The sequence below is a fragment of the Mirounga angustirostris genome, unplaced genomic scaffold (assembly GCF_029215605.1).
Source record: "Mirounga angustirostris isolate CCGP_5_RB_7025 unplaced genomic scaffold, mMirAng1.0.hap1 SCAF_6, whole genome shotgun sequence".
Classification (NCBI taxonomy): domain Eukaryota; kingdom Metazoa; phylum Chordata; class Mammalia; order Carnivora; family Phocidae; genus Mirounga; species Mirounga angustirostris.
Genome location: NW_026991714.1, coordinates 113,044,229 through 113,064,885, shown reverse-complemented (window position 1 = coordinate 113,064,885; position 20,657 = coordinate 113,044,229). Strand labels below are relative to the sequence as shown.

The 20,657-nt window shown below is 37.1% G+C and overlaps 1 protein-coding gene across 3 annotated transcripts in view; it reads left to right on the top strand.

Moving 5' to 3' along the window:
- Window positions 1-20,657, top strand: part of WAPL (WAPL cohesin release factor) — an 88,111-nt gene that overhangs the window by 50,921 nt on the left and 16,533 nt on the right. For all 3 annotated transcript variants that reach the window (XM_045878242.3, XM_045878241.3, XM_045878239.3), the window contains exons 5-11: window positions 9,655-9,750; window positions 10,816-10,968; window positions 11,216-11,352; window positions 12,078-12,189; window positions 15,988-16,215; window positions 19,375-19,486; window positions 19,847-19,944. In XM_045878242.3, the coding sequence (XP_045734198.1) occupies window positions 9,655-9,750; window positions 10,816-10,968; window positions 11,216-11,352; window positions 12,078-12,189; window positions 15,988-16,215; window positions 19,375-19,486; window positions 19,847-19,944 (936 nt within the window). The remainder of the gene's footprint in view (window positions 1-9,654; window positions 9,751-10,815; window positions 10,969-11,215; window positions 11,353-12,077; window positions 12,190-15,987; window positions 16,216-19,374; window positions 19,487-19,846; window positions 19,945-20,657) is intronic.

The following is a 20,657-nucleotide window of genomic DNA, read 5'->3' as shown; positions in this document are numbered from 1 at the left end:
TCTTCTTTAAAACTCAGAAATAAATTTGGTACTGTTAAAAAAATTCGTATGGCTTAAAAGCGGTTATTCCAATTTTTTTCCCTTTTAGGAGCCAGCTCAATGAAGGATAGCATAATATTGTCATTTCTTCTTAGCTTTTGGTGAAGGAATTCTTCTTTCCTCTGTTTTATAATTGTGATTCAATAAGCCAATCTGTTAAGCATGGCCTCGGCATTAAAATTGTAAAAACCCAATTTTTATTCATTGTTCTCATAGAAACTGGGTTCTCTCTCATGGATAAATGCTCCATACGTCTGTTACTGGCATGTAATAGAGTGTTGTACTTGGGGTTTTTCTTGTTTGTCATGCCCCTGGAGAATTGAATAGAAGAGAATAATAGGTTTAAGATTACTAGGACTGAAATATGCTAAAATAATTCCAAATCTTTAGAATGTTTGTATAAGGAGCTTTCTTACTTACTTTATTCTAAATACTCTTCTCATTAGATTATATTAGAGCAAACAGAATACACAAATATTTTAGCACTGAGAAAAATTAAGGGATTTGGTTAATGTGATATGTCTCCTTTTTAAACCAGAATAAAATTAACAAGATTAAAGGTAAGCCTAGTGTAATGGTGCAATCAGAATGACTTGGTTAAAACTTAGCTAGGTTGCTGAATGATAAGGATGATTTTCATCTTCCATGGAAAGTTGATTACTAAATGGTGTATTTGCAGATACTGTACACAGTCACTTTCACTAAGTGACCTTAGCATATGACACAGTATTTTTTATATAGTCTTCATACACAATTCACTTAGAAGCATGTGGAATTTGGAATGATATTTATAAAGAGCTCAAGAGTCAGTCATTGTCATTCTTCTTACCCAGCCTCGCCCCTTGTGTATCTGCGTGCACACCATATCCAGATGTTACTTTTCATTTTCATTTTTATTATTTATTTACTTTTAAAGATTTTATTTATTTATTTGACAGAGAGAGACACAGCGAGAGAGGGAACATAAGCAGGGGGAGTGGGAGAGGGAGAAGCAGGCTTCCCGCAGAGCAGGGAGCCCGATGTGGGGCTTGATTTCAGGACCCTGGGATCATGACCTGAGGCGAAGGCAGACGCTTAACACCTGAGCCACCCAGGTGCCCCTCATTTTAATTTTTTTTTAAAGATTTTATTTATTTATTTGAGAGAGAGAATGAGATAGAGAGCATGAGAGGGGGAAGGGTCAGAGGGAGAAGCAGACTCCCCGCAGAGCAGGGAGCCCGATGCGGGACTCGATCCCGGGACTCCAGGATCATGACCTGAGCCGAAGGCAGTCGCTTAACCAACTGAGCCACCCAGGCGCCCTTTAATTTTTTTTTTTTAAAGATTTTATTTATTTTTATGTCAGAGAGAGAGCACAAGCAGGGGGAGCGGCAGGCAGAGCAGGTTGAGGGAGAAGCAGGCTCTCTGCCAAGCAAGGATCCCGATGTGGGACTCGATCTCAAGACTCTGGGATCATGACCTGAGCCAAAGGCAGACGCTAAACCTACTGAGCCACCCTGGCGTCCCCCTTATTTTAATTTTTAGATAGTAGGATGTATCTTCATCTCCTCCCCTCCTTATAATAAACCATATATTAACCATGTGGAATTTGAAGTAATAGTCAAGGAAAAGTTCTAATTGGATCCACTTTTTTAGGTAAGCATTAAAATAGTAAAACATCAAAACCTTTTAAAATAACAGTATTACTAAATTGCTTTGTTCAACTGAGTAAACAGTTCATTGAATATGTCCTTTTAACATAAGTTATTCGGTTATTCTGTATACTGTTAGGCTTTACGGGCTTTTTGAAAAAATTTAGTGTGGTAAAAAACAAAACATGGAATCTCCCCTCTTAGGAAATTTCTAAGTGTGCAGTACAGTATTGTTAACTGTAAGCACAATGTTGTACAACGCATCTCTAGAGCTTTTTCCTGTTGTATGATTTTTTGTATGCATTGAATAGCAGCAGCCCCCTATTACCCCCTCCCCCAAGCCCCTGACAACTACCCTGCTTTCTCTTTTTGAGTTTCTCCTATAAGTGGAATCATGCTATATTAGTCCTGTGATTAGTTTACTTCATTTAGCATAACATTCTAAAGGTTTATACATGTTCTAGCATATGATAGGATTTCCTTATATTTTATGGCAGAATAATAGTTTATTGTATGGATATATCATATGTTCTTTTATGGATTTAGCCATTCATCTTTCTTAATGATTTTTTTTTTTTTTAAGATTTTATTTATTTGACAGAGAGAGACACAGTGAGAGCAGGAACACAAACGGGGAGTGGGAGAGGTAGAAGTGGGCCTCCCGCTGAGCAGGGAGCATGATGTGGGGCTCAATCCCAGGACCCTGAGACCATGACCTGAGCTGAAGGCAGATGCTTAACCACTGAGCCACCCAGGCGCCCCTTTCTGAATGATTTTTAAAACAGATTTTATTTATTTATTTGAGAAATAGTGTGAGCACAAGCTGGGTTGGGGGGCAGAGGGAGAAGCAGACTCCTTTCTTTTTTTTTTTATTCTGTTAATCCCCATACTTTACATCATTAGTTTTAGATGTAGTGTTCCATGATTCATTGTTTGTGCATAACACCCAGTGCTCCATGCAGAACGTGCCCTCTTTAATGCCCATCACCAGGCTAACCCATCCTCCCACCCCCCCTCCCCTCTAGAACCCTCAGTTTGTTTTTCAGAGTCCATCATCTCTCATGGTTCGTCTACCCCTCCGATTTCCCCCCTTCATTCTTTTTTTTTTTTTTTTTTAAGATTTTATTTATTTATTTGACAGAGAGAGAGAGAACAAGTAGGCAGAGAGGCAGGCAGAGGGAGAGGGAGAAGCAGGCTCCCCACCGAGCAGGGAGCCCGATGCGGGGCTTGATCCCAGGACCCTGGGATCATGACCTGAGCCGAAGGCAGCCGCTTAACCGACTGAGCCACCCAGGCACCACCCCCCCTTCATTCTTCCCCTCCTGCTATCTTCTTTTTTTTTTTTCCTTAACATATATTGCATTATTTGTTTCAGAGGTACAGATCTGAGATTCAACAGTCTTGCACAATTCACAGAGCTTACCAGAGCACATACCCTCCCCAGTGTCTATCACCCAGTCACCCCATCCCTCCCACCTCACCCCCCATTCCAGCAACTCTCAGTTTGTTTCCTGAGATTAAGAATTCCTCATATCAGTGAGGTCATATGATACATGGAAGCAGACTCCTTCTTGAGCAGGGAGCCGGATGGGGGCCTTGATCCCAGGACCCCGAGATCATGACCTGAGCCAAAGTCAGACGTTTAACCCACTGAACCAGGTGCCCATTTTTGTTTTGTTTTGTTTTGTTTTTAAGTAATCTCTGCACCCAGTGGGGGGGCTTGAACTTAGAGTCCTGAGATCAAGAGTCACATGCTTTACTGACAGAGCCAGCCAAGTGCCCCTATCCATTCATCTTTTGATAGTTAGGTTTGTTTCCATCTTTTGGCTGTTGTGAATAATACTGCAGTGACCATGAGAGTGCAAATTTCTTCAGGATCCTGATTTCTTTTCTTTCTTTTTTTTTTTTTTGATGAATACCCGGAAGTAGAATTGCTGGGTCATAGGATAGTTCTTTTTTGAGGAACCTCTATACTGTTTTCCATAGTGGCTGCACTATTTGAATTCCCACCAGCAGTGTAACATGAGTTCCACTTTTTCTGTATCCTTGCCAACACTTGTTATTTTCTGTTCTTTTTGATAGTGGTCATTCTAATGGGTGTGAAGTAATATTTCATTATGATTTTGACTTAGTTTCCCTTTTTTTTTTTTTTTTTGTAAGATTTTATTTATTTGACAGAGCACAAGCAGGGGGAGCAGTAGGCAGAGGGAGAAGCAGGCTCCCCGTTGAGCAGAGAGCCCGACGTGGGGCTCGATCCCAGGACTCTGGGATTGTGACCTGAGCTGAAGGCAGAGGCTTAACCTACTGAGCCATCCAGGCACCCCATCACTTTTTTTTGCTTGTCTTTTTTTTTTTTTTTTTTTAAAGATTTTATTTATTTATTTGAGAGAGAGAATGAGATAGAGAGCATGAGGGGGGGAGGGTCAGAGGGAGAAGCAGACTCCCTGCTGAGCAGGGATCCCGATGCGGGACTCGATCCTGGGACTCCAGGATCATGACCCGAGCCGAAGGCAGTCGCTTAACCAACTGAGCCACCCAGATGCCCTTGCTTGTTTTTTTAAGATTTTTTATTTATTCATTTGAGAGAGAGAGAGCACAAGCAGGGGGGAGAGTCAGAGGAAGAGGGAGAAGCAGACTTTCTGCTGAACAGGGCGCCAGATGCGGAGCTGATCCCAGGACCCTGGGATCACGACCTGCACTGAAAGACGCTTAACCTGCTGACCCACCCAGGGGCTCCTTGACTTATATTTCACTTACAATTACTGATGTCAGGCATCTTTTCATATACCTGTGACTCTTTGTTTGTCTTCTTTGGAGAAATTTCTATTCAAGTCCTTTGTCTATTAATCATTTTTTGTTTTATTTTGCTATTGAATTGTAGGTGTTCCTTATATACTTTGGGTAGTGACCCCTTATTAAGTATATGGCTTGCAAATATTTCTCCCATTTGTAGTTTGCCTTTTTACTCTTGTTTCCTCTACTGTGCAGAAGGAAACTTTTTAGTTTGATGTCCTACTTGTCTATGTATGCATTTATTGCTTGTGCTTTTGGTGTCATATGCAAGAAGTCATTTCTAAGACTACTATTAACATAACTTTTCTCCCATGGTTTCTTCAAGGAATTTTACATTTTCAGGTCTTATGTTTAAATCTTTAATCCATTTTGAGTTGATTTTTGTATATGGTGTAAGATAATGGTCCAGTTTCATTCTTTTGCATGTGATACCTGGTTTTCCCAGCACCATGTGTTGAAGAGACTATCCCCATTTTGTAGTTTTGGCACCCTTGGTGACGATCATTTGACCATATATATGTAGATTTATTTCTGGGCTCTCTGTTTTGTTCCATTGGTCTCTATATCTTTTATGCCCCAGTTCCCTACTGTTTTGATTACTGTTGCTTTATAATGTGTTTTGAAACCAGGAAGTGTGAGGCCTCTAGTTTTTTTGTGAAGATTGTTTTGGCAATTCATTGTCTTTTGTGATTCCATATGAATTTTAGGTTCATTTTTTTCTTTTTCTGTAAAGAATACAATTTGGGGGGCGCCTGGGTGGCTCAGTCGTTAAGAGTCTGACTTCGGCTCAGGTCATGATCCCAGGGTCCTGGGATCGGGCTCCGTGCTCCGAGGGAGGCCTACTTCTCCCTCTCCCACTCCCCTGCTTGTGTTCCCTCTCTCATTGTGTCTCTCTCTGTCAAATAAATAAATAAAATCTTTAAAAAAAAAAAAGAATGCGATTGGGATTTTGATAGGAATTGCATTGAACCTGTGAATCCTGTTGGGTAATATGGCCATTTTAACAGTATTAAGCCTTAAAATCCATGAACACAAGATGTCTTTCCATTTATTTGTATCTAATTTTTTTTAGTAGTGTTTTGTACCTGTCAGTGTAGTCTTTTGCTTCCTTAGTTAAGTTTATTCTTAAGGTTTCTTTTTTGTTTTTTTTTGATGCTACTGTAAATGGGATTTTCTTCATTTTCTTTTTGGATTGTTCTTTGTTAGTTGTATAGAAATGCAGTTGACTTTTGTATGTTGATTTTTATATCATACAACTTTAGTGGAATATATTTATTCTAATGGGGTTTTTTTGGTAGAATCTTCTGAGTTTTCTGTATACACAATCATGTCATCTGTGAACTGATAAAATTTTAACTTCTTTTCCATTTTGGATACCTTTTATTTCTGATTCTTGCTTAATTGCTTTTGTTGGTATGTCTAGTACTATGTTAAATAGAAGTTGTGAGAGCGGCCATCATTGCCTTATTACTGATCTTAAAGGAAAAGCTTTCAGTTTTTCACTGTTGAGGATGATATTAGTTCTGGGCTTTTAATATGTGACCTTTATTATGTTTAGGTAATTTTCTTGTATTCCGAGTTTGTTGAGTATTTTTATTATGAAAGGGTGTTGAATTTTGTCAAATGCTTTTTCTGTACCAGTTGTCTTGATGGACAGAATTTTATCCATTCTGTTAATGTGATGTATCACATTGGTTGGTTTTCATATTGAATTTCCTTGCATCCCAGTGATAAATCCCACTTGGTCATGGTGTATATCCTTTCAGTGTGCTATTGAATTCAGTTTTCTAGTATTGAGGATTTTTCCATCTGTAGTCATCAATGATATTATTTTGTTCAAAGACTTTTGAAATGAGTTAGAACAATGTATCCTAGTCTGATTTTTCTAATAATAATACTTGCTAATAGCATGTTTTCATGTCAGTTATTTCATTTGTTTATTGCAGTCCTCTGTTAGGTAGACCACATACTCCAGTTTTCTTATGAAGATGCTAGACTCAGAATTACACATCAATACATAACTATTAGTAGTAGTGTTACCCATAATAATTAATACTTGTAGAGCACATACTCTTTCAGGCACTCTTCTGTGTTTTACATATATTTATTTAATCCTCACAACAACCCTTTGTAGTAGGTACTATTACTAACCCCATTTTACAGATGAGTAAAATGTTGAGTAGCAAGTAGTAGAGCTCACTGTTTATCTGCATTTTAATACAGATCATCTGGTTTGTAAGTCTGCTTTGTTAATTGTTAGTTATATTGCCACTCACAGTTAACTGGAAGGGGGTCTAGTTAATTTAGACCCTTGACTTGCTCTGCTATTTTGTTACCCGTGGAATCAGAATAACCTTATTATCCAGAAGATTATTACTGGACATCAATTTTGTGTGTGTGTGTTCCCCCCCAATCAGTGCTTTTTTATTTTTTTATTCATTTTTTTAAAAGATTTTTATTTGAGAGAGAGGACGAGTGGGGAAGAGGGAGAGAGAGAGAGGGAGAAGCAGACTCCCCGCTGAGCAGGGAGCCTTACCTGGGACTCATTCCCAGGACCCTGGGATCATGACCTGAGCCGAAGGCAGATGCTTAACTGACTGAGCCACCCGGGCACCCTGTATCAATGCTTTTTAAAAATAAATAAAGCACTTGAGCTTTGAGGCACCTTTCCAGATGTCCTTGATCTTCCTGGGCTCTTGAGTGTGCTTTGGGTATTAGAAGTTGCTTAAATGAGGTATCTAACAGCTAGCAGGCATATGGATTATATAGCTGATGTTAGAGAAAAGCAGAAAGGAATAGGGAGCTAGGTTTTAAAGTTTATGTTGATTCTGCTTTATGTGGTTGTGCCTTAAGAGGCTGATCAAGTCATTTCCTGGATGTATAAATTGCTTTAGATTACCAATGTATCCTCACTTTATGCAAGCCTGGTATATAAGAATAATGGATTTATATACGTAATACAGGTGAGAGACCTTATGCTCCTACTTTCACAGTAGGATTCCTTTTAGTATTAAGATTTTTCTAACACATTTACTATGCAAATCCATGTAAACTTTATCTTTTCTTAAACCAGTTCTTTTGGAGCTTAGACTGTGTTCTTGATGTCACAACATGGTTATTTTAAAGATAGTACTTGAAAAAAGATAACTTTGATGTTTAATTGCAGTTACGTTAGTTCACTGCAGCTAGTAAGGGAAGAAGGTTACTTTTTTGATGTAGTCTTTTGGCCTATCTTGAAGTATGTTTCCCCACTTGTACTCTTAATCTTACTTTTTGCATGTAGTACTGAAAGTGTGAAGTTTATTATAGTCTTATAAACAAAATCTCTAAGGAGATCAAACCATTTATATGAAGCTTAAAGGACAAAATTTAACATGACTTTTGTAAAGGATGGAAAATGTTCTCAGTCTCAATCTCCTTTTGAAAGTGAGGGTTTTGGGGCGCCTGGGTGGCTCAGTCGGTTAAGCGGCTGCCTTCGGCTCAGGTCATGATCCTGGGGTCCTGGGATCGAGCCCCATGTCCGGCTCCCTGCTTGGCAGAGAACCTGCTTCTCCCTCTGCCTGCCACTCTGCTTACTTGTGCTCTCTCTCTCTCTCTGTCGAATAAATAAATAAAATCTTTTTTAAAAAAAAGTGAAGGTTTTTGGGGGTGCCTGGGTGGCTCAGTTGGTTAAGCGACTGCCTTCAGCTCAGGTCATGATCCCAGGGTCCTGGGATCAAGTCCCTCTGCCTCTGCCTACTTCTCCCTCTGCCTCTGCCTTCCAGTCCCCCTGCTTGTGTGCTCTCTCTCTCTGTCAAATTAAAAAGAAAAAGAAAATCTTTTAAAAAAAGAAAGTGAGGGGTTTTGTGTTTATACAGATTTTTTTTTTAAAGATTTTATTTATTTGACAAGAGACACAGCCAGAGAGGGAACACAAGCAGGGGGAGTGAGAGAGGGAGAAGCAGCCTTCCCGCGGAGCAGGGAGCCCGATATGGGGCTCGATCCCAGGACCATGGGATCGTGACCTGAGCCGAAGGCAGACATTTAATGACTGAGCCACCCAGGTGCCCCCTTTTTATACAGATTTAATTTTTTGGATTTGATTATAGGGGCTTATGGGTCTTTATTCTCAATTCTGAAATTCAGAGTGTTAAAACTGAAAATTATTTTTTTAAGTCATCTCTCCATACATCTTTTTATCTTTTTAAAAATATTTTTATTTAGGGTGCCTGGGTGGCTCAGCTGGTTAAGCGACTGCCTTCGGCTCAGATCATGATCCTGGAGTCCCTGGATCGAGTCCCGCATCGGGCTCCCTGCTCAGCGGGGAGCCTGCTTCTCCCTCTAACCCTCCCCCCTCTCATGAACTCTCTCTCTCTCATTCTCGCTCTCTCAAATAAATAAATCTTTTAAAAAATATATTTTTATTTATTTATTAGAACAAGCGGGAAAGAGAGGGAGAAGCTGAGGGAGAGGGAGATTAGGGAGCCCAACGTGGGACTCCATCTCAGGACTCTAGGATCATGACCTGAGCTGAAGGCAGACGCTTAACCGACTGAGCCACCCAGGCACCCAAAACTGAAAATTATTTTTATTACATTTATATTAAGTTGATTTGTCAGCAGACCTGACTGAGGTGGAGCAGTTTACATCTTTATCCCAATTCATGTGAATATGAATACATTTTGCTGCAGAAATCATATATATTATTACATAGTACTGCTTTAGATTCCCGTGTTGTGTAATATATGGTATATATTCCATAACTACTTTTTAAAAAATTTTGAAAATTTCTTAGTAATGGTAGTCATCTGGCCCCAACAGTTTCACTTAAAAATGAATATATATGGCCCTTTATTGCTTTTCATAAGCTGTCTTATTTCCATTGTTGGAAGAATATGCAGCTTGAATCAGTAGTATGAGGAATAAAGTATATGTTGAATTAACTGTATTGATTACTAAGTTAGTACAGATTGGTAATAGTTGCCCAGAGCACTAATTTTTGATTCTGTGGCAGAATACAGAATACCATGGTGACTCCACAGGCATGGGAGCACAGTGGGAATACTAGCCAGGTGTTCTCTCTCCTGCTCTGTCTAGGACACGTGTTTATGTATTTAAGTTATTCTTTGTGATTTTTATTTTATTAAATGAGACAATTTTATAAGGATGGAAAATAAGAAGGAAACAGTTGATCTTTTTCTCATTTCTTTAGTCTCCTACAAAAGCTGTATATAATGCCAGACATTGGAACCATCCAGACTCAGAAGAGCTACCTGGGCCACCAGTAGTAAAACCTCAGAGTGCCACAGTAAGTGAACTGTACTTTTTAATTTCATTTTTGTTTAAGCCATTGCTATCTTTATTCAGAATTTGAAAATCTTTAACAGTTTATTTTGGTCTTCCTCACTAAAATGAGAGGCTTTAGTTTAATTCATTGGAAAAGTGAGGATTGTGGACAGGATTATCAAAATTCTGGTGCTCTACTAGTTTATAGATAAAAGCCTTAAAAAATATTGGATCACTTTTTACTCCTGACCCACATCTTAATGGAATTATTGTACTTAGTGTTTCAAGGGTAAATTATTTCATATTTGAAGTTTGTATTAAGAGCTATATTATAAATTATATCCTACATAGATCTTAGAGTAGCTTTGAGTGGTTAATTTGAAATTAATTTGAGTAATTAATTCAGAGAACTTTTTCCTGTATTCCAGTAATAGCTTTCAATTCAAAACACATTTGAAAAAGATTATCAAATTAGTTTCTTCAGAATAACTGGGAGGACCATAGATTAATCCTTCTAAGTTAATGGTAACACCTCAGTCATCTGGCGCTGTCAAGGAATGAATTCTTTATAACAACAAAAAAATTAGGGATAGAGATCTTTCTAAAATATTTTAATGTACAGTTCCCTGTGTTCTTAATTAAGTTGAATATATTAAACTCCATTTACTAGTATAAGATCATCATTGTGTGTATTAGTAATTATATACCAGACTTTTGTTATGGCTATTTATTTATATCCTAAATTACAGATTCTTTAAAAGTTCTCTTGCCTGTCTGTGTGGTTTTCTTGTCCCGTTCTAGCTTTTTATCAATGCTATTTATGTGTGTAATTGTGGTTCTTTATTCCTTCTAATGATCTTGGAGACAAATAACAAATTGTGTGTGAAATGTGAGGTTAAAAAAGACCAGAAGGAATTCCTGAGTGGTTCTTTTGTGAGTCTTACTTAGTAGTGCATAGAATTTTAAAGTAGCCCTTTCAGAGGCCTCTTCACACCTTTTTTTTTTTTAAGCCAAATTTGCTAGGTAGATGAGCTGTTACTATTTTTATATATTTATTTAGAACAATAATTTAATCCTTTATTAATAGGTGAGGCTGTCTTCAAAGGAACCAAATCAAAAAGATGATGGAGTTTTTAAGGCTCCTGCACCACCACCCAAAGTGATAAAAACTGTGACAATACCTACTCAGCCCTACCAAGATATAGTTACTGCACTGAAATGCAGAAAAGAAGACAAAGAAGTAAGCAGCCATATACAGTTTTACTGCACGTGGATAGGTTTTTGTATGTAACATTTAGCCTTTTAATGTCTTGAACAGATATCCACGAACTTACCTTTCCTAGTACTACCAGTGTTTTTAAAACTTTTCTTCTAGTTGCCATATAATGAACTCTTTTATACACTTCTGAATGAAGTACAGCAAGCCCGTAGATTTAAATATGCTAGTTCATGGTTACAAAAGAAGTGGACTTATTTTTTCTTGGCAGTTGTATACTGTTGTTCAGCATGTGAAGCACTTCAATGATGTGGTGGAATTTGGTGAAAATCAAGAGTTCACTGATGACATTGAATACCTGCTAAGTGGCTTAAAGAGCACTCAGCCTCTAAACACACGTTGCCTTAGGTGAGATCTTATTTTTATATTTGATAAATGTATGCATGCTCTATCTTACTAAAATTTTCCAGCCAAATAGAGCCAAACATTTTCTTACCTTGATTTTGTTATCATGAATATAGTTCATAGCCAGTGTAAATAAGTTAAAATATGGTTGATTTATTATAAGGAATTTGATTCTACATTAACAAAGGAAAGTTGGATGATTGTAGCTCTTTAGAATAGTATAGGCTTCACTTTACAGATGCTTAAAAGAAGTATTATACTAACAAATCTTTTAAGTTATTTTTCAGCCCCAAATTTCAGACAAGTGATAAATTTTTGATTTAAGCGTGTTTTGATTTGGATCATCTTTTGCATGCTATAGTGGATTGAATTATCTTAATTTCATTGAATTATCCAGTCATTTGGAATATATCCAATCAAATATTATCTGTAGTCTTCATGTATCAGAAGCATTATGAAAGGTAGCTGAGACTTTTTGCTTTTAATCATAGTAGTAGTGTAAGGAATACACCAAAGATGATCGTGTGTTATTTATATTTATACTAATCAATATGCATCATGTATTTTTAATAATTCGGTTTGCCCATGTGTTTTATATTGTGATCCATATGGGCAGTGGGTTGACACCCTCCCACCCCTCCCCATTTCCTTGTTTTGGTATTGTGCAAACAAAAAACTAATGCACAAGCTATTTTCAGTACCCCCTAACCTAGTCTATTTTCTCCTAGTGTTATTAGCTTGGCTACTAAATGTGCCATGCCCAGTTTTCGAATGCACCTGAGAGCACACGGAATGGTAGCAATGGTCTTTAAAACCTTGGATGATTCCCAGCACCATCAGGTATTCTTAAATTTCTGGGATTAGGAACATTATTTAAAATTTTTTTTTTTTTTTTTAAAGATTTTATTTATTTATTTGTGAGAGAGAGAATGAGAGAGAGCACATGAGAGGGGGGAGGGTCAGAGGGAGAAGCAGACTCCCTGCCGAGCAGGGAGCCCGATGCGGGACTCGATTCAGGGACTCCGGGATCATGACCTGAGCCGAAGGCAGTCACTTAACCAACTGAGCCACCCAGGCGCCCAGGAACATTATTTAAAAATTAACAGTCTATTTGGGGGCACCTGGGTGACTCAGTCGGTTAAGTGCCTGACTCTTGATTTCGGCTCAGATCATGATCTTAGGGTCGTGGGATCCAGCCCCACGTGGGGCTTGCACTCAGCAGAGTGTTTGCTTGAGGTTCTTCCCCACCCCCCCTTCACATGCTTGTGCTCTCTCTCAAATAAATAAATCTTTTTAAAAATATTTATCTAGGGGTGCCTGGGTGGCTCAGTCATTAAGCGTCTGCCTTCGGCTCAGGTCATGATCCCAGGATCCTGGGATCGAGCCCCGCATCGGGCTCCCTGCTCAGCGGGAAGCCTGCTTTGCTTCTCCCTCTCCCACTCCCCCTGCTTCTGTTCCCTCTCTCGCTGTGTCTCTGTCAAATAAATAAATAAAATCTTTAAAAAAAAAAAAGATTTATCTACATTGGATATTTATATATGAATATTTCCCAATTATTGGTTGAATTTTATTTTCTATATATAGAGAGGTTAATATCAGAAGTTTTTGCTTAATATATTATTTAAGGTTATTTTCTCATGACACTTTTTTCTCTTAATATTATTATCAGTTTATAGTATTAAAACATCAGCTCCAGGAAAAATGAAGGGGGAGAAATCGGAGGGGGAGATGAACCATGAGAGACTATGGACTCTGAGAAAACTGAGGGTTTTAGAGGGGTGGGGGGTGGGGGGATGGGTTAGCCCGGTGATGGGTATTAAGGAGGGCACATATTGCATGTAGCACTGGGTGTTATACACAAACAATGAATCATGGAGCGCTATATCAAAAAACTAATGATGTAATGTATGGTAACTAACAAAATTAAATTAAAAAAACAAAATAAAAACAGTTTGAAAACAAAATAGTATAGAAAGGTATATAATGAACACCTCAGTGTACATTTAATAAAAGGCAGTAATTTCTTCTGTATTCTTCCCCCCCCCCAATTTTTTATGCATATACCATCAAAATCTTTTACAGGAAAGAAAAAATAAATAAATAAAACATCAGCTCCACACCTAACATACCATACCATACTGGATGTTTAATTATGTGAGCACTGATTTCTTCTAATCATAAAGTGCTGAAAAAAATCTTTTACGGGTATCTGGGTGCTCAGTTGGTTAAGTAACTGACTCTTGATCTCAGCTCAGGTCTTGATTTCAGGGTTGTGAGTTCAAGCCCCAAGTTGAGCTCCATGCTGGGCATGGAGCCTACTTTTAAAAAAACGGGCACCTGGGTGGCTCAGTTGGTTAAGCGACTGCCTTCGGCTCAGGTCATGATCCTGGAGTCCTGGGATCGAGTCCCGCATCGGGCTCCCTGCTCAGCAGGGAGTCTGCTTCTCCCTCTGACCCTCCCCCCTCTCATGCTCGCTCTATCTCATTCTCTCTCTCAAATAAATAAAATCTTAAAAAACAAACAAACCAAAACAAAACGTTTTTTACTCTTTGATATTAATAGCATGAGAAAAACAGTTTGAAATTAAGATTTTTTTTTTTAACATTTTGTTTGGATAATGAATCTAGTTCTAGCCATTGTGAAAAGAAAGAAATTCTCATTTTCATTATGACTGATGCTAATCTTTTAAAAATCTTGTATTTGTAATAAAAGGTTTAACATTTTTGAAGTTAGAAAAAAAGTCGTTACTAACCATTATCAATAGTGGTATTTTCAGATGACTATTATATTTTTGTTCAAGGAAATTATGTTCCAAATGCAGATTAGGTGACACAGTCTAATACTGAATTTTTTTTTAAGATTTTTTTTTAACTTATTTGAGAGAGAGCATGAGTGGGGTGAGGGGCAAGAGGGAGAAGCAGACTCCCCACCGAGCAGGCAGCCCGATGTGGGGCTCCATCCTAGGACTCCGGGATCATGACCCGAGCAGATGCTTAACCAACTGAGATAGCCAGGCACTCCTAATAGTGAATCTTATGAAACTGAAAGCAGTGTACTTAACCCTGAGTGAGGATAATTCCATTGCCAAGTCATATCAGATACAGGACAAGGAGGGGGAAGAGAAGAGACTTAAGAATTAATTTGCTTTGTTACACAGTTATCAGAGGACCAAGGCATTAGTGTGTGCTCTTGGGGGCAGTGGATCTCCCAAGGTCTGTACTATCACATCCTAATTTCCAAAACCAGTTTGCTTTGTAAGCATTTAATTAGGCATGTAGTCTAAAATTTTTCTGTTTTGGGGGATTCAGAGTTTAAATCTTTAAGGGCACCTGGGTGGTACAGTCAATTAACCATCCAACTCTTGGTTTTTGCTCTGTACTCAGCGCAGAGTCCACTTGACATTCTTTCTCCTTCTCCCCCTCCCGCTAGTTCTCTCTCTCTTTCTCTCTCAAATAAATAAATCTTGTAAAAAAAAAAATCTTTAGATGTTATTTATATTTCTGTGCATTGAAGTGTGTTAAGTACAAAATATTCCAAATGGATTATCCCAACATAGACCATTTTGTTATATAATGCTTACCTAAAATATATCACCTCAGTACTCTGGATTTTAGTATTGTAAGCAGAGTATGCTAACTATCTTATCTTTGTGGTTTTTTTTTTTTTAAGGTTTATTTATTTGAGCGAGAGATACGAGCAGGGGCGGGGAAGAGTGGAGGGAGAAGCAAGACTTCCCATTGAGCAGGGAGCCCGATGTGGGACTCCATCCTAGGAACATGGGATCAGACGCTTAACCAACGGAGCCACTCAGGCGCCCCATCTAAATGATTTTAAGAGCACATTGTATTAATGGTTTTTTAAAAATTGGTTCAATCAGACCTGATTGATTATTTTAAGGAAATGAATCTAAATATGTTTATTTGAGCATCCCAGCTTTATATTTTTGACACAAACTCAGCTGTGTTTATTTTATAGAAAAAAATAGCTGTGTTTGATGCAGATTTTAAGACACATTTACATTATTGATTTAAAATTGAAATTCAACTTTTATCAACTATCATAAAGAATAAAGTGAAGATTTTAAAAAAATTGTTTTTTAAGATTTTATTTATTCATTTGACAGAGAGAGACACAGCGAGAGAGGGAACACAAGCAGGGGGAGTGGGAGAGGGAGAAGCAGACCTCCCGCCGAGCAGGGAGCCCGATGTGGGGCTCGATCCCAGGACCCTGGGATCATGACCTGAGCCTAAGGCAGATGCTTAACGACTGAGCCACCCAGGCACCCAAGAATAAAGTGAAGTTTAGTGTAAAATACGATTTTATATATATGTGTGTGTGTATATGCATAGCTAGAAAAAATGTTCTTTAAACTCTTAGCACAGAATAGCTAAAGAAATGTATAATTCCGCTCACATTCATCTAGGTTGGGAGCATTGATATGGGGAACATCTCTAGAAAGGAAAAATTTTAAGTAACAGAGCTTTATTTAATGCATATTTTCCTAGAGTATTCGAAGGGGGGCAGTTTTCACTGAATAAAACATCAAGGCTTCCAACATGTGAACAAATGTCAAAACAGTCTTATTAACTGGAATTGTCACCAGTTGCTCACATTAACTTTTATTTTTGTCTTTTGAAGAATCTGTCCCTTTGTACAGCTGCCCTCATGTACATACTGAGTAGAGATCGTTTGAACATGGATCTTGATAGAGCTAGCCTAGATCTAATGATTCGACTTTTAGAACTGGAACAAGATGCTTCTTCAGCTAAGCTACTGAATGAAAAAGACATGAACAAAATCAAAGAAAAAATTCGAAGGCTCTGTGAAACTGTACACAACAAGCATCTTGATCTAGAAAATATAACGGTGGGTTCCTTCCTTCCAGTGTAAAATGAAAATTAATTTCAGAAAGTTTTACATTAGTCACAGCAGGTGTGTGACTTTGGAGAAATCATTTAACCTCTTGGTCAACAATTGGGCAGGTTCTTCTAAGGTTCAGCACTGAGCATAATTCTGTTCCCTGCCTGAAATTCCTAGACTAGTCCATCTGTATTTAGATTTTTTGCTAGTAAATTTTCTATTGCATTTTGTCTGTCCTTTTTTCTTGTGGGGGGTGTGTGTGTGTATTAACTATATTTAGGCTATTAGGAATTTGAATTGTTATTCTCTGTGGGTTTCAGGAATAAAGATTTAGAGGATTTGCGAGGGCCATTTAAATGAGTATTCACTTACTCTAGAGTATCTCAGGGTGTCTGATTAACTCTTCAAGGGCCCAAGACTCAAGTTTCCTAGGCACTTGCCTTCCTTGGAGCAATGGCCGTCGTAATATTGGGGTCATGGCCAGTAGTAACTCTGAGGTTCAGCACAACTCCTGAAGTTTTAGATGACTGTGTTGCTTCTGGTTGATTCCAGTTTCCCTTTCCTTTGGCTTTTTTACTTAAATAATCAGTAATATCCCTACCGGGTTACTAGGCCAGTAGAAGATAATTAATTGGCCTTGTCATTTTGAAAAAATACGATTGTTGATATATAATCTGACTTTCAGATATTTTCAACATCAAAACTGTATAAACGTTGTTTCTACTGCCTACTAAACTGAAGACCACAGCATTTGCCTCAAAAATTACAGAATGCTTTGTGCTGGCCAACTATGACTTAGGGGTATTGCTCTGTTTAATTAAGGTAGAATAGGATATTTGTGTAAAGTGGGGCTTCAGGGGAAAGCAGGTTAACATTAAAAGGCAAGATACAGAATTGAATGTATTCAGTACTTACTAAAGTTGGAAAAATAGCTGGTATGCTCAGGTGGTGGATGAAGATCCCTGTACCTCACCAGACTATTTGTATACTATGTTTAAAATATATTTGTAATTTTTATTTTCTTTTAACACTTTTGCAGCATATACAGATTTTTTAATGATATGAAAGAATAAATTTGAGATAATTTTTATTTGCTGCATCATTGAATAAATATATCTTTTCTGCAGGGGTTTCCCATGTTGTTCAACATTTATAGATTCTTTCCAGGCATTTGCTATTAAATAACATGATATACTTGTTCATTGAATTTTCTCCATGGTTTGTTAAATTTATTAGGATGGTAAATAACAGTGTAGTAACTTTCTTAAGTCGTGTTAAGTAATTTACTTACATGATTAAAACCAGAACACAGTTGCTAATTTTGGGATGCCTCTTCTTCCTCCCAAGTTCAGCTAGTCTTGAATATTATATTTGTTTTAAATCTTAGACATTGTTTTGTAAAGTGGTTGTCCCGCTACACATTAGTTTTGGGTTTTTATTAATTAACTTCTTCCTTGAAATACATTGCTATTCCTGATGTGCTATGGGAAGATAATTTAAAATATTATAGTGTTTTCATATATAATTCATGTAACTGAGAGCTAACAGTTGCTCATTAGTATTCTGATTAATGATTTGCGCTTTAACTCTTTGAGGACTATTCCACTTTTCATATAAAATGTTTGAATTGTAAGCTGTTTTTAATTGCTAGCTTAAGTGAATAGGCTTTATGAATATAGCCTAAAACATCAGACAATCCTTTTTATGCCAATAAGAGACAAATTAAAGTCCCTTTTTAGCATACAAACTTAGGAATTTTTGCTGTATTAACATCAAATTACTATCCCCTTTCTTCTTTAACAAGGAAAGCTTCATTAGGCTTCAGCTTTATTACTACTGTGAGTCTTGAGCTAAGATACCTGAATTGATCTCATTAAATTACTTTTTCAGGGACTTAGAATAAGAATTGGGCAAAATGGAATCTTTCTGTAGTGATGATTTCTAGTTCTTTATTTGTCCAGCTTGGACATCAACTTTTTTTTTTTTTTTTTTAAGGAGTAGACAAAAATAGTCTAGATCTCTTCTAAAATCTGTAATACTATAGGATTTTTGCTAGTAAACTCTGTTTTTTTCCACTTCTCAGTATCTAATCCATCTTCAGTTCTAAATAGGCCAGGAGGACTTAATGTAAACTTTTATCTTTGAAAGGAAAAAAGCTTTGGAAAGAAAACCAGGTCTTACCAGCTTTGCTAATTTTGTTATGCTGATGTTCCTTATTGCAACAGGAACCAGATTGTTCTTTGTTGGAGGGTGTCCGTGTGCTTTTAAAAGGAAACACAGTAAGAAAGAAAAATAATAAAGGCAAATCAAGAGAAAGAAAAACTCTAGTCCAGTTGTACCTATGACCTTCACTGCTCTGTGCTTTCTCTAGTGGTGGTAGTCCTCAGTCATTATTTACATATAATTTTGTCATGAGAGTCCCATGCTGTGGATCCCAAGTTGCCAGCCTTGCATATAAAGTTCAATACTGGTGAATCTGAAACCCTAAAAGTAACAGGGTTTTTATTCAGAATAGGTAAGAAAATATACAAAATAATAAGAAAAAAACAAGGAACTTTGCAAGGAAAATAAAGAATAATTGACAGGGAACTCGCTTTTAGAGAAATACAGTTAGCTTATAAATATGTGCAAAAATGTACAAGTTTACTATAGTTAGAAAAATTCAAACCAAAGCAATAAGATATCTTATTTTTACCCTTTGGCAAAAATGTAAAGTGATAACTAGTGCTTTTAAGAATTCGGGGCCACTGACATACCCATACTTTGCTCCTGGAGTTAAGTGTTTCAGCCTTTGTGGTCAGTTAATCCAGTATAGTGATTTATAGTTCATATATATGCACTTTGATTCAACAGTCCTTTCTTTGTGCCTCTGTATCAAAGAAATAACAGTACCACCATACCACCATTTATTTTATTGACTTGACAAATGATAGACTACTTTTAATAAGGGATTTTCTCTGTGAAAACAAGCCGGTGGTAAAAAATGTTTCTTCAACTTAGACTAAAAATTAGTTCAGTTTTGTTTATAAAAGCACCTACTGTATTATAAAGAATACTATGGGCTGGTAGCATGCAGTGAACTTTTCTAGAAAACAGTCTCTAGAAGTGTTGCCTCAGAATTATTGCTAAGAGTCAATATTTATTAATGGTGCCTCTCATTTTTAGACTGGGCATTTAGCTATGGAGACCTTGCTGTCCCTTACTTCTAAACGAGCAGGAGACTGGTTTAAAGAAGAACTCCGGCTTTTGGGTGGTCTGGATCATATTGTAGATAAAGGTATGACATAAACACGGACAATATTTTATGTCTTATTTTTAACCTGAAGAAAATATTCTGTGTACATACTTTAAAAAATTATTGCATCAATTTAAAAAGATCTATTTTAGTAGCATCTTGGAAATCTTGAACTTTTAAAGGAAAGGCCATTAGCACTTTGATATTGGGGAATTATGGAAATAATCACAGTGAGAGGCTCATATATTTCAACACCGCAGAGTTTTATAAAACTTAGAATAAATAATGTTCAGAGAGGTTCAGCATACTCATGTGTGTACACATGGCTTTTAATGTTAGTTAAGGGGATAAATATTGAGGTGATGAGACCTACTAATTTTATATCCATTTCGTTTCTCCTAGTGAAAGAATGTGTGGATCATTTAAGTAGAGATGAAGATGAAGAGAAACTGGTAGCCTCATTATGGGGAGCAGAGAGATGTTTACGAGTTTTAGAAAGTGTAAGTATGGACAGCTGTGTTGGGAAAGTTATTTAATTATGACTGTGTGTGAGAGACTGTCAGATATTTTATATTAAATATCCCCAAAGTTTTACTTTTGTTAATCCAAACAAATTGTTATGCATTCTTTGAGCAGCCAATGTTAATGAACAAGTTAAATAACCAGTTTAAGAATATGTATATTGTCACTCTGGGAAACCTTGCATGTCAAGTTTGTTTTTATTTCAAAATGTTATTGTTCTTTCCTTAACGTGGAATTATTATTATTTTTTTTATTAACGTGGAATTCTTAAATATATTAACTTGTTTGTGGAAAATGATAGTTAAGAGCTGTCATGTTTTTGTTTTTTAATTAATAAGGATTTCCTTGATTTAGCTATTTGGGTCACATGGTTTGTAATCACAGCTTATAGTAGTAATTGGCTTTGAAGAAGGATACTCTTGAACTGTGTATGCCCTGAGTATATTTGTTCTTTAACCTAGTTCAGTGTAGGTTACAATTTATGTTGCCAGTGTATTTCAGAATGAGTAGATTGTTGACCAGATTGGATTAGTGAGGTACTTTTTGAAACCTCTTTGGGGAAATGTGAATGAGAAGTTCCTGAAACAGACGAAATTGTTCTTTCTAGCTTTTAGAGTGCTTCAGGTGCACTAGATTAAACAGATAGCATTTTTTTATTCTAAATGAATCCACTTAGGACTTTATTAGTTTA